Here is a 13683-nt window from a genome sequence, read left to right on the forward strand (position 1 = left end):
ACTGCACTAACTTGTGAACCAGTGATGGGATTTTGACCAAACTCGTAGAAATATATATTATGATGCAAAGATGAACTGATTAGATTTCAGCGTCAAAGGTCAGAGGACATGTCAGTTAAAAATGTGATACTTGGGAATAAAAAATGTGATACTTTGGTTTGATCGTTTTATGTACTAGCAGAGTACCCACCCTTGAGGCGATCTTGGTCGAAGTGCACAACACGTTCTTCTGACATATCGCTTAACTTGGGCTGTGTATAGGCAACAGACTGCTGTCTCAGTCGCTCCCAAAAAAAAAAAATAACCCTGCTTACATACATGAAGCAAAAGCATGTGTACTGCATATGTGCATGTATAATACATTGTGGTTATATAGCTCGGCTAATTCCAAATGCACTGACCCATAGGCTGACAACAGAGGCCTGAAGCCTATATGTACTGTCACCTTCACAAATACCATGATGCCTATTGGCTCCAACCTTTCGGTATGTGATGAGCCTTTTCACAGTCACTTCTGTGTTGCACTGAAAGGGAAACTTATGAGGGCACGGCGAAAATATGACCCCTCTGAAGACGTCTAACACTTACCAAAATAGTGCACATGTGATTTTTTTTGGAAGTTACAATTGTGGGTGGTGTTAGGCCATTGTCCATGTCCAGCAAGTAATGCTAGCACAAGGGACACTTCACCTTAACATCCATCCCAGGGACGGCTCACACATCGATTAGAATTACCTTGCATGCGGAACACCGGAATGACTGGGAAAGGCCAGGCCAACACAGGTGGTCTGCAAGATAACATGTAATTGCTCCACGTCAATCCACATAAACATTCACATGTGTTGTCATCAGCCTACATAGTTTGCTGTATTATCTGTACACTTGGTGGTGCTTATGTGTGAAAGAAAAGTCGAGGTACATTAAAAGCTGGACCTTGTCATAACCAAATGACAGCCAACAATGAAATGGAAATCTGCCAACATCACCGCTTTGCACAAAAAGGTGCAAAAACAGATCCTAACAACTACAGACCAATCCGCCTTCTCCCAATTATCAGCAAAGTCATGGAATCCATCATTGCTTCAGATATGAAATCTTTCCTCTTCTCCAATGGCTTGATCTCTGATCATCAATTTAGTTTCAGACATGGTCACTCCACTCTGGACATGCTGCTTTTGCTTTCTCAACAATGGATGGGGGTCCTCAATGCCAAACAGGAAATTAGAGCTGTCTCCCTTGACATATCACGTGCCTTCGATACGGTCTGGCACCCCGCTCTGCTCACCAAACTCTCCTCCTTTGGTATCCCTAGAAATCTCCACGCATGGCTGGCGGACTTCCTCTCTAGACGAAGTCAACGTGTGGCCCTGAATGGGTTTCTCTGATCTCCTCTTCCTGTTCAGGCTGGAGTTCCCCAAGGCAGTGTTCTGGGCCCTGTGCTTTTTCTGGTCTTCATCAATGATCTCTCTGACTCTCTTGAAAATCCTCTATATCTCTTTGCTGATGACTCTACTCTCTGCTCCATTCCTCATCCCTCAGGTCGGCAGTCTGCAGCCTCCTCACTCTCTGCAGACCTGGACAAAATCACAGACTGGGCAAACAAGTGGAACATGTCTTTCAATCCTGACAAATCTCACACTCTTACAATGTCTCTCTGAAAAGACCGACTGGACAACCCTCCCATCCACTTTCTGAATAATCCTCTCCAAGAAGTTCTGTCACTCAAGCTTTTTGGTCTCACTATCTGCCATGATCTTTCCTGGGAAAACCACATTTCAAATCTGGCCTCCAAAGCCAGTTGCCGACTGGGCATCCTCCATCGTGCGAAGTCCTTCCTTGGCACACCTGAGCTCCTCAACACATACAAGGCTTTCATCTGCAGCTCAATGGAATACTGCTCTCCCCTCTGGGCTGGTGCTCCTGCCTCACACCTAGCTCGTCTTCACGCTGTTGAAACCAAAGCGTTCAGAATCATTGGAATCTCCCGAGATTAAGCTAACTCCAAGGGCATTTCACTCACTCACCGCAGGCAGGTTCGTGGTCTTTCCGTCTTCTACCGACTCCTCTCTAACCTTGCCCCCCCCCCCCCCAAGCTCTCTCTGGGCTCTGTCCCCCAAATATTCCTACAGGTCGCACAAGATCTGCCTGCAACCCTCTTATGGTTAAACTGCCAAAATCAAGACTCTCTGCTCACCTTCACTCCTTCATTCCTCTTTTCTCCCACCTCTGGAACAAACTCCCTCACTCTCTTCAATCCCACTCCACCCTCCAGGTCTTTAAAACAGCTGTTCACCACCATCTCTTATCTTCCCCCATCCAAAACCTTGATCTTTTCTACCCCCGCTAATTTCACCCCAAATCCACTTTTTTGAAATACCAACTTCTGTCCTGGAAGTTCTTGGTGTCCTTGTGTTTTATACTTCTCCCACCCTCCCCTCCCCTTCCCACGCCTCCTCCCCTCCCCTTCCCACGCCTCCTCCCCCCAAGCCCTCTCCCTCCCACACATCTCCCTGCTCTCAAATGTTGTGTGTGTATGTGCTTCCCCTTCTCTCCCCATCTTGTCTTCCGCTCCCTCTTTTTATATATTTTGTTTGTCTGGTTGATTTGTTTGTGAGGTAAATGTTAGCTCTTTCACGAGCCTCGATTCAGTATAAATAAATAAAAAAATTAAAAAAATAGAAAAACAATCTTACCCCTCCCCAATTGCTTTGTATAAAATTCATTCGTGACCATTTGATGTTTGTGATGACATCATAACTACAGCAATAGTTGGAGTTTTAAATTAGCTCAGATCTGGATGTGAATGAGCTGTAATCCCCATTCTGGCCACCGCCCGTACGTGTTCTCTACCTGCTCGCAAACATTATTTCTCAAAAATGTCTTCCCACCTTCCCACGCACGAACAACAACGGGTTTTGGTTTGCATTCCAGCGATCGTAATAATTGAAACACCGCAGCAATTTCGGGAAACATCACTTAGGTTTTGCAGTGGCCTTTATTAGACTTCTGGCTCAGACAGTTTGGGTTAGCGGACCCTCTGACACGACAATACCATGAAGTAAATTGTTCATTTTTACACCAACTTTGAGGTTATTGAATACCTGAGCTGGTTGCCCAAGGTGGTATAAGGTGATTGTGCATCATAATTTTGAATTCCACAAAAAACTTCATTTTCTTTTAAAATAGATGAAACAACAACTGTGACAACGAATCATGAACACAAATCTTCAAGCACCTCTGCTGGTATTACCACACACCGTGGTCGTTCCAGATCTACATTCGAACCCATTGGTTCCACCCCCACCAGTAAAATGGCCACAACAACTGGCTTTTCTTCCCTCATCAGCACAGAAGCGGAGGCTTCCCCAGTTTCGTCTATGGTTGTTATTTCCACAACAAAAGAGGACACCACCAGCACGACGCAACCCGAGACTACAACGAGTGTTTCCAAAGGTGAGTGTTATAAACCAGTGTTGAAGCTGTTGGGTTTGTAATTCTTCTTCATTTAGTTGCTGCAATGTTTTAGATTTTGTTGTCGTTATCGTCACGGCCCTTCAAACTAATCATTTGGGAGAGCTGTAATGTTTGTCAAGCTTTGAAATTGAGGTTACATCTTTTGTGTTGTTTCATTGACATGGGGTTACAATCCTGGCCGAGTTGCCACTCCGACAAAGAACACTCTTCCGCATCCAACAACTAACACTGGCAGATGGGATGCCCCAGTTTAACATCCATAATTTGAGGGACTGAAGGGAAGATAGAATTGATCAGCGCGGAACTACATAACTTCCGGTTAGTGCACCCTTCGCGACAACACAAACCACAGAACGGCACGTGTTGCAGCCGGAAATTATGGAAACAGTGCAGGTTATTTGATCATAACTCGCTTAATTCTTGTCTGATCTTTAAAATTTTAACTTTCCGACAAGCTCGAAGTAATTCTCTTTCTAACAATATAAAGCTTTATGAAAAATAATACGAAATGTTTGTATAGCCGCCCGCGGAACTACGTAACTTCCGGTTAGTGCACCCTTCGTGACAACAGTCACGTGATTGGATACGTTGAAAACAAACCACAAAAGGGCACGCGTTACAGCGTACTTCCGGTAGTCTCGCCCTCATCGATTGTGACAATCTCTGGATTCGCACACAACGATTACTCACCTTCCACGTGCAATGCCGCCAGGACAAGAGTTCATAGCGTGTGAAAGAGGTCCATCTCCATCAAAACAGTCATCCTTCCACCTTGTCATAACCAAATAGATAACCGATCTTACCCCTCCCTTTCCTCCCCAATTGCTTTGTGTCACTTTGATCAGTAACCATTATATGGTTTTGGCTTCGACGAGACCAAATTTTTGAAAATCGTTTAACGCAGCGCCATTTTTTAGTGGAGGTTGGTAGCCATTGTTTCTCACCTCATACAGGTGGTGCAGATTATGAAAAAAAAATGGCTACCAAGCTGAAATGTTTGTTTTTGACCCTGAAAATTGAAAAACAAAATGGCTGCCAAAACCACATAAATGTATCACTGACCAACAAAATGTGTTCAACTCTAACTCTAAAAGTATTCCTGCTAGCTTAAAAATTTAAAAACGTAAATGTTCAGAAAGTGCATATCTACCTGACAAACATACAAATTATATATATTGTGATTTATTTGTCTTTGCAAAAGAGCTAAAACTGTCATTTGCAGGCCAATTATATTAAATTTTGAATATTTCGGACAACATAGAAACGTTTGTTTTACGTCATAAAAGAAACAAACGACAACATAGAAACGAAACCGACGAAGGCGCCGGAGCCATAATGGTTTCAGGTTGTCCGTCCGTCTGTCCATCCGTCCGTCCATGATAGGTTTTCGTTACCACGATAACTTGAGAACGGCTAAACGGATCTTAGTCAAACTTGGTGCAGGTATGTATAATGAGGTAAAGATGAACTGATTAGATTTTGGCGTCACGGGTCAAAGGGTAAAGGTCAGAGGTCATTTTAGGTAAAAAAAAAAAACATCCGTCCGTGGTAGGTTTTCGTTGCTGCTGTAACTTAAGAACAACTGAAGGGATCCAAGTCAAACTTGGTACAACTATATATAATGATGCAAAGATGAACTGATAACATCATGGGGTCAAAAGGTTAGACAAAGGTCTTGGTCAGCAAAAAAAAAATTCTGTTACCGAGCTAACTTGTGAACCACTATTGGGATTTTGACCAAACTTGGTATATAAGTATATATTATGATGGAAAGATGAACCGATTCGATTTTGGCAACAAGAGGTCAAAGGTCAGAGGCTGTAATAGGTTTTCGTTACCGCGATAACCAAAGAACGGCTGAAGTGAACAAAGTCAAACTTTGTACAAGTATGTTCAATTATGTGACGATAAATGGATTAGGTTATACGGTCGAGAGGACAGAGGTCTCGTCAGGTAAAAATTCTTTTACTGCACTAACTTGTGAACCAGTGATGGGATTTTGACCAAACTCGTAGAAATATATATTATGATGCAAAGATGAACTGATTAGATTTCAGCGTCAAAGGTCAGAGGACATGTCAGTTAAAAATGTGATACTTGGGAATAAAAAATGTGATACTTTGGTTTGATCGTTTTATGTACTAGCAGAGTACCCACCCTTGAGGCGATCTTGGTCGAAGTGCACAACACGTTCTTCTGACATATCGCTTAACTTGGGCTGTGTATAGGCAACAGACTGCTGTCTCAGTCGCTCCCAAAAAAAAAAAATAACCCTGCTTACATACATGAAGCAAAAGCATGTGTACTGCATATGTGCATGTATAATACATTGTGGTTATATAGCTCGGCTAATTCCAAATGCACTGACCCATAGGCTGACAACAGAGGCCTGAAGCCTATATGTACTGTCACCTTCACAAATACCATGATGCCTATTGGCTCCAACCTTTCGGTATGTGATGAGCCTTTTCACAGTCACTTCTGTGTTGCACTGAAAGGGAAACTTATGAGGGCACGGCGAAAATATGACCCCTCTGAAGACGTCTAACACTTACCAAAATAGTGCACATGTGATTTTTTTTGGAAGTTACAATTGTGGGTGGTGTTAGGCCATTGTCCATGTCCAGCAAGTAATGCTAGCACAAGGGACACTTCACCTTAACATCCATCCCAGGGACGGCTCACACATCGATTAGAATTACCTTGCATGCGGAACACCGGAATGACTGGGAAAGGCCAGGCCAACACAGGTGGTCTGCAAGATAACATGTAATTGCTCCACGTCAATCCACATAAACATTCACATGTGTTGTCATCAGCCTACATAGTTTGCTGTATTATCTGTACACTTGGTGGTGCTTATGTGTGAAAGAAAAGTCGAGGTACATTAAAAGCTGGACCTTGTCATAACCAAATGACAGCCAACAATGAAATGGAAATCTGCCAACATCACCGCTTTGCACAAAAAGGTGCAAAAACAGATCCTAACAACTACAGACCAATCCGCCTTCTCCCAATTATCAGCAAAGTCATGGAATCCATCATTGCTTCAGATATGAAATCTTTCCTCTTCTCCAATGGCTTGATCTCTGATCATCAATTTAGTTTCAGACATGGTCACTCCACTCTGGACATGCTGCTTTTGCTTTCTCAACAATGGATGGGGGTCCTCAATGCCAAACAGGAAATTAGAGCTGTCTCCCTTGACATATCACGTGCCTTCGATACGGTCTGGCACCCCGCTCTGCTCACCAAACTCTCCTCCTTTGGTATCCCTAGAAATCTCCACGCATGGCTGGCGGACTTCCTCTCTAGACGAAGTCAACGTGTGGCCCTGAATGGGCTTCTCTGATCTCCTCTTCCTGTTCAGGCTGGAGTTCCCCAAGGCAGTGTTCTGGGCCCTGTGCTTTTTCTGGTCTTCATCAATGATCTCTCTGACTCTCTTGAAAATCCTCTATATCTCTTTGCTGATGACTCTACTCTCTGCTCCATTCCTCATCCCTCAGGTCGGCAGTCTGCAGCCTCCTCACTCTCTGCAGACCTGGACAAAATCACAGACTGGGCAAACAAGTGGAACATGTCTTTCAATCCTGACAAATCTCACACTCTTACAATGTCTCTCTGAAAAGACCGACTGGACAACCCTCCCATCCACTTTCTGAATAATCCTCTCCAAGAAGTTCTGTCACTCAAGCTTTTTGGTCTCACTATCTGCCATGATCTTTCCTGGGAAAACCACATTTCAAATCTGGCCTCCAAAGCCAGTTGCCGACTGGGCATCCTCCATCGTGCGAAGTCCTTCCTTGGCACACCTGAGCTCCTCAACACATACAAGGCTTTCATCTGCAGCTCAATGGAATACTGCTCTCCCCTCTGGGCTGGTGCTCCTGCCTCACACCTAGCTCGTCTTCACGCTGTTGAAACCAAAGCGTTCAGAATCATTGGAATCTCCCGAGATGAAGCTAACTCCAAGGGCATTTCACTCACTCACCGCAGGCAGGTTCGTGGTCTTTCCGTCTTCTACCGACTCCTCTCTAACCTTGCCCCCCCCCCCCCCCAAGCTCTCTCTGGGCTCTGTCCCCCAAATATTCCTACAGGTCGCACAAGATCTGCCTGCAACCCTCTTATGGTTAAACTGCCAAAATCAAGACTCTCTGCTCACCTTCACTCCTTCATTCCTCTTTTCTCCCACCTCTGGAACAAACTCCCTCACTCTCTTCAATCCCACTCCACCCTCCAGGTCTTTAAAACAGCTGTTCACCACCATCTCTTATCTTCCCCCATCCAAAACCTTGATCTTTTCTACCCCCGCTAATTTCACCCCAAATCCACTTTTTTGAAATACCAACTTCTGTCCTGGAAGTTCTTGGTGTCCTTGTGTTTTATACTTCTCCCACCCTCCCCTCCCCTTCCCACGCCTCCTCCCCCCAAGCCCTCTCCCTCCCACACATCTCCCTGCTCTCAAATGTTGTGTGTGTATGTGCTTCCCCTTCTCTCCCCATCTTGTCTTCCGCTCCCTCTTTTTATATATTTTGTTTGTCTGGTTGATTTGTTTGTGAGGTAAATGTTAGCTCTTTCACGAGCCTCGATTCAGTATAAATAAATAAAAAAATAAAAAAAATAGAAAAACAATCTTACCCCTCCCCAATTGCTTTGTATCAAATTCATTCGTGACCATTTGATGTTTGTGATGACATCATAACTACAGCAATAGTTGGAGTTTTAAATTAGCTCAGATCTGGATGTGAATGAGCTGTAATCCCCATTCTGGCCACCGCCCGTACGTGTTCTCTACCTGCTCGCAAACATTATTTCTCAAAAATGTCTTCCCACCTTCCCACGCACGAACAACAACGGGTTTTGGTTTGCATTCCAGCGATCGTAATAATTGAAACACCGCAGCAATTTCGGGAAACATCACTTAGGTTTTGCAGTGGCCTTTATTAGACTTCTGGCTCAGACAGTTTGGGTTAGCGGACCCTCTGACACGACAATACCATGAAGTAAATTGTTCATTTTTACACCAACTTTGAGGTTATTGAATACCTGAGCTGGTTGCCCAAGGTGGTATAAGGTGATTGTGCATCATAATTTTGAATTCCACAAAAAACTTCATTTTCTTTTAAAATAGATGAAACAACAACTGTGACAACGAATCATGAACACAAATCTTCAAGCACCTCTGCTGGTATTACCACACACCGTGGTCGTTCCAGATCTACATTCGAACCCATTGGTTCCACCCCCACCAGTAAAATGGCCACAACAACTGGCTTTTCTTCCCTCATCAGCACAGAAGCGGAGGCTTCCCCAGTTTCGTCTATGGTTGTTATTTCTACAACAAAAGAGGACACCACCAGCACGACGCAACCCGAGACTACAACGAGTGTTTCCAAAGGTGAGTGTTATAAACCAGTGTTGAAGCTGTTGGGTTTGTAATTCTTCTTCATTTAGTTGCTGCAATGTTTGAGATTTTGTTGTCGTTATCGTCACGGCCCTTCAAACTAATGATTTTGGGAGAGCTGTAATGTTTGTCAAGCTTTGAAATTGAGGTTACATCTTTTGTGTTGTTTCATTGACATGGGGTTACAATCCGGGCCGAGTTGCCACTCCGACAAAGAACACTCTGCCGCATCCAACAACTAACACTGGCAGATGGGATGCCCCAGTTTAACATCCATAATTTGAGGGACTGAAGGGAAGATAGAATTGATCAAGCCGGAACTACATAACTTCCGGTTAGTGCACCCTTCGCGACAACACAAACCACAGAACGGCACGTGTTGCAGCCGGAAATTATGGAAACAGTGCAGGTTATTTGATCATAACTCGCTTAATTCTTGTCTGATCTTTAAAATTTTAACTTTCCGACAAGCTAGAAGTAATTCTCTTTCTAACAATATAAAGCTTTATGAAAAATAATACGAAATGTTTGTATAGCCGCCCGCGGAACTACGTAACTTCCGGTTAGTGCACCCTTCGTGACAACAGTCACGTGATTGGATACGTTGAAAACAAACCACAAAAGGGCACGTGTTACAGCGTACTTCCGGTAGTCTCGCCCTCATCGATTGTGACAATCTCTGGATTCGCACACAACGATTACTCACCTTCCACGTGCAATGCCGCCAGGACAAGAGTTCATAGCGTGTGAAAGAGGTCCATCTCCATCAAAACAGTCATCCTTCCGCCTTGTCATAACCAAATAGATAACCGATCTTACCCCTCCCTTTCCTCCCCAATTGCTTTGTGTCACTTTGATCAGTAACCATTATATGGTTTTGGCTTCGACGAGACCAAATTTTTGAAAATCGTTTAACGCAGCGGCATTTTTTAGTGGAGGTTGGTAGCCATTGTTTCTCACCTCATACAGGTGGTGCAGATTATGAAAAAAAAATGGCTACCAAGCTGAAATGTTTGTTTTTTACCCTGAAAATTGAAAAACAAAATGGCTGCCAAAACCACATAAATGTATCACTGACCAACAAAATGTGTTCAACTCTAACTCTAAAAGTATTCCTGCTAGCTTAAAAATTTAAAAACGTAAATGTTCAGAAAGTGCATATCTACCTGACAAACATACAAATTATATATATTGTGATTTATTTGTCTTTGCAAAAGAGCTAAAACTGTCATTTGCAGGCCAATTATATTAAATTTTGAATATTTCAGACAACATAGAAACGTTTGTTTTACGTCATAAAAGAAACAAACGACAACATAGAAACGAAACCGACGAAGGCGCCGGAGCCATAATGGTTTCAGGTTGTCCGTCCGTCTGTCCATCCGTCCGTCCATGATAGGTTTTCGTTACCACGATAACTTGAGAACGGCTAAACGGATCTTAGTCAAACTTGGTGCAGGTATGTATAATGAGGTAAAGATGAACTGATTAGATTTTGGCGTCACGGGTCAAAGGGTAAAGGTCAGAGGTCATTTTAGGTAAAAAAAAAAAACATCCGTCCGTGGTAGGTTTTCGTTGCTGCTGTAACTTAAGAACAACTGAAGGGATCCAAGTCAAACTTGGTACAACTATATATAATGATGCAAAGATGAACTGATAACATCATGGGGTCAAAAGGTTAGACAAAGGTCTTGGTCAGCAAAAAAAAAATTCTGTTACCGAGCTAACTTGTGAACCACTATTGGGATTTTGACCAAACTTGGTATATAAGTATATATTATGATGGAAAGATGAACCGATTCGATTTTGGCAACAAGAGGTCAAAGGTCAGAGGCTGTAATAGGTTTTCGTTACCGCGATAACCAAAGAACGGCTGAAGTGAACAAAGTCAAACTTTGTACAAGTATGTTCAATTATGTGACGATAAATGGATTAGGTTATACGGTCGAGAGGACAGAGGTCTCGTCAGGTAAAAATTCTTTTACTGCACTAACTTGTGAACCAGTGATGGGATTTTGACCAAACTCGTAGAAATATATATTATGATGCAAAGATGAACTGATTAGATTTCAGCGTCAAAGGTCAGAGGACATGTCAGTTAAAAATGTGATACTTGGGAATAAAAAATGTGATACTTTGGTTTGATCGTTTTATGTACTAGCAGAGTACCCACCCTTGAGGCGATCTTGGTCGAAGTGCACAACACGTTCTTCTGACATATCGCTTAACTTGGGCTGTGTATAGGCAACAGACTGCTGTCTCAGTCGCTCCCAAAAAAAAAAAATAACCCTGCTTACATACATGAAGCAAAAGCATGTGTACTGCATATGTGCATGTATAATACATTGTGGTTATATAGCTCGGCTAATTCCAAATGCACTGACCCATAGGCTGACAACAGAGGCCTGAAGCCTATATGTACTGTCACCTTCACAAATACCATGATGCCTATTGGCTCCAACCTTTCGGTATGTGATGAGCCTTTTCACAGTCACTTCTGTGTTGCACTGAAAGGGAAACTTATGAGGGCACGGCGAAAATATGACCCCTCTGAAGACGTCTAACACTTACCAAAATAGTGCACATGTGATTTTTTTTGGAAGTTACAATTGTGGGTGGTGTTAGGCCATTGTCCATGTCCAGCAAGTAATGCTAGCACAAGGGACACTTCACCTTAACATCCATCCCAGGGACGGCTCACACATCGATTAGAATTACCTTGCATGCGGAACACCGGAATGACTGGGAAAGGCCAGGCCAACACAGGTGGTCTGCAAGATAACATGTAATTGCTCCACGTCAATCCACATAAACATTCACATGTGTTGTCATCAGCCTACATAGTTTGCTGTATTATCTGTACACTTGGTGGTGCTTATGTGTGAAAGAAAAGTCGAGGTACATTAAAAGCTGGACCTTGTCATAACCAAATGACAGCCAACAATGAAATGGAAATCTGCCAACATCACCGCTTTGCACAAAAAGGTGCAAAAACAGATCCTAACAACTACAGACCAATCCGCCTTCTCCCAATTATCAGCAAAGTCATGGAATCCATCATTGCTTCAGATATGAAATCTTTCCTCTTCTCCAATGGCTTGATCTCTGATCATCAATTTAGTTTCAGACATGGTCACTCCACTCTGGACATGCTGCTTTTGCTTTCTCAACAATGGATGGGGGTCCTCAATGCCAAACAGGAAATTAGAGCTGTCTCCCTTGACATATCACGTGCCTTCGATACGGTCTGGCACCCCGCTCTGCTCACCAAACTCTCCTCCTTTGGTATCCCTAGAAATCTCCACGCATGGCTGGCGGACTTCCTCTCTAGACGAAGTCAACGTGTGGCCCTGAATGGGTTTCTCTGATCTCCTCTTCCTGTTCAGGCTGGAGTTCCCCAAGGCAGTGTTCTGGGCCCTGTGCTTTTTCTGGTCTTCATCAATGATCTCTCTGACTCTCTTGAAAATCCTCTATATCTCTTTGCTGATGACTCTACTCTCTGCTCCATTCCTCATCCCTCAGGTCGGCAGTCTGCAGCCTCCTCACTCTCTGCAGACCTGGACAAAATCACAGACTGGGCAAACAAGTGGAACATGTCTTTCAATCCTGACAAATCTCACACTCTTACAATGTCTCTCTGAAAAGACCGACTGGACAACCCTCCCATCCACTTTCTGAATAATCCTCTCCAAGAAGTTCTGTCACTCAAGCTTTTTGGTCTCACTATCTGCCATGATCTTTCCTGGGAAAACCACATTTCAAATCTGGCCTCCAAAGCCAGTTGCCGACTGGGCATCCTCCATCGTGCGAAGTCCTTCCTTGGCACACCTGAGCTCCTCAACACATACAAGGCTTTCATCCGCAGCTCAATGGAATACTGCTCTCCCCTCTGGGCTGGTGCTCCTGCCTCACACCTAGCTCGTCTTCACGCTGTTGAAACCAAAGCGTTCAGAATCATTGGAATCTCCCGCGATGACGCTATCTCCGAGGGCCTTTCACTTTCTCACCGCAGGCACGTTGGTGGTTTTTCCGTCTTCTACCGACTCCTCTCCGGCCTTGCTCCCCCAGCTCTCTCTGTGCTCTGTCCCCCAAATATTCCCACAGGTCGCACAAGATCTGCCTGCAACCCTCTTATGGTTAAACTGCCAAAATCAAGACTCTCTGCTCACCTTCACTCCTTCATTCCTCTTTTCTCCCACCTCTGGAACAAACTCCCTCACTCTCTTCAATCCCACTCCACCCTCCAGGTCTTTAAAACAGCTGTTCACCACCATCTCTTATCTTCCCCCATCCAAAACCTTGATCTTTTCTACCCCCGCTAATTTCACCCCAAATCCACTTTTTTGAAATACCAACTTCTGTCCTGGAAGTTCTTGGTGTCCTTGTGTTTTATACTTCTCCCACCCTCCCCTCCCCTTCCCACGCCTCCTCCCCCCAAGCCCTCTCCCTCCCACACATCTCCCTGCTCTCAAATGTTGTGTGTGTATGTGCTTCCCCTTCTCTCCCCATCTTGTCTTCCGCTCCCTCTTTTTATATATTTTGTTTGTCTGGTTGATTTGTTTGTGAGGTAAATGTTAGCTCTTTCACGAGCCTCGATTCAGTATAAATAAATAAATAAAAATAAAAGATAGAAAAACAATCTTACCCCTCCCCAATTGCTTTGTATCAAATTCATTCGTGACCATTTGATGTTTGTGATGACATCATAACTACAGCAATAGTTGGGAGTTTTAAATTAGCTCAGATCTGGATGTGAATGAGCTGTAATCCCCATTCTGGCCACCGCCCGTACGTGTTCTCTACCT

General features: G+C 43.8%; 1 protein-coding gene across 1 annotated transcript in view; it reads left to right on the forward strand.

Annotated features, from left to right (window-relative positions):
* Positions 1 to 13683, forward strand: part of LOC137425854 (uncharacterized) — a 138168-nt gene that overhangs the window by 39584 nt on the left and 84901 nt on the right. Inside the window, exons 8-9 of the mRNA XM_078775774.1 lie at positions 3187 to 3453; positions 8606 to 8872. Of these exons, the coding sequence (XP_078631900.1) occupies positions 3187 to 3453; positions 8606 to 8872 (534 nt within the window). The remainder of the gene's footprint in view (positions 1 to 3186; positions 3454 to 8605; positions 8873 to 13683) is intronic.

This window comes from Myxine glutinosa, chromosome 4, assembly GCF_964187855.1.
Source record: "Myxine glutinosa chromosome 4, kmMyxGlut1.1, whole genome shotgun sequence".
NCBI classification, from domain to species: Eukaryota; Metazoa; Chordata; class Myxini; order Myxiniformes; family Myxinidae; genus Myxine; species Myxine glutinosa.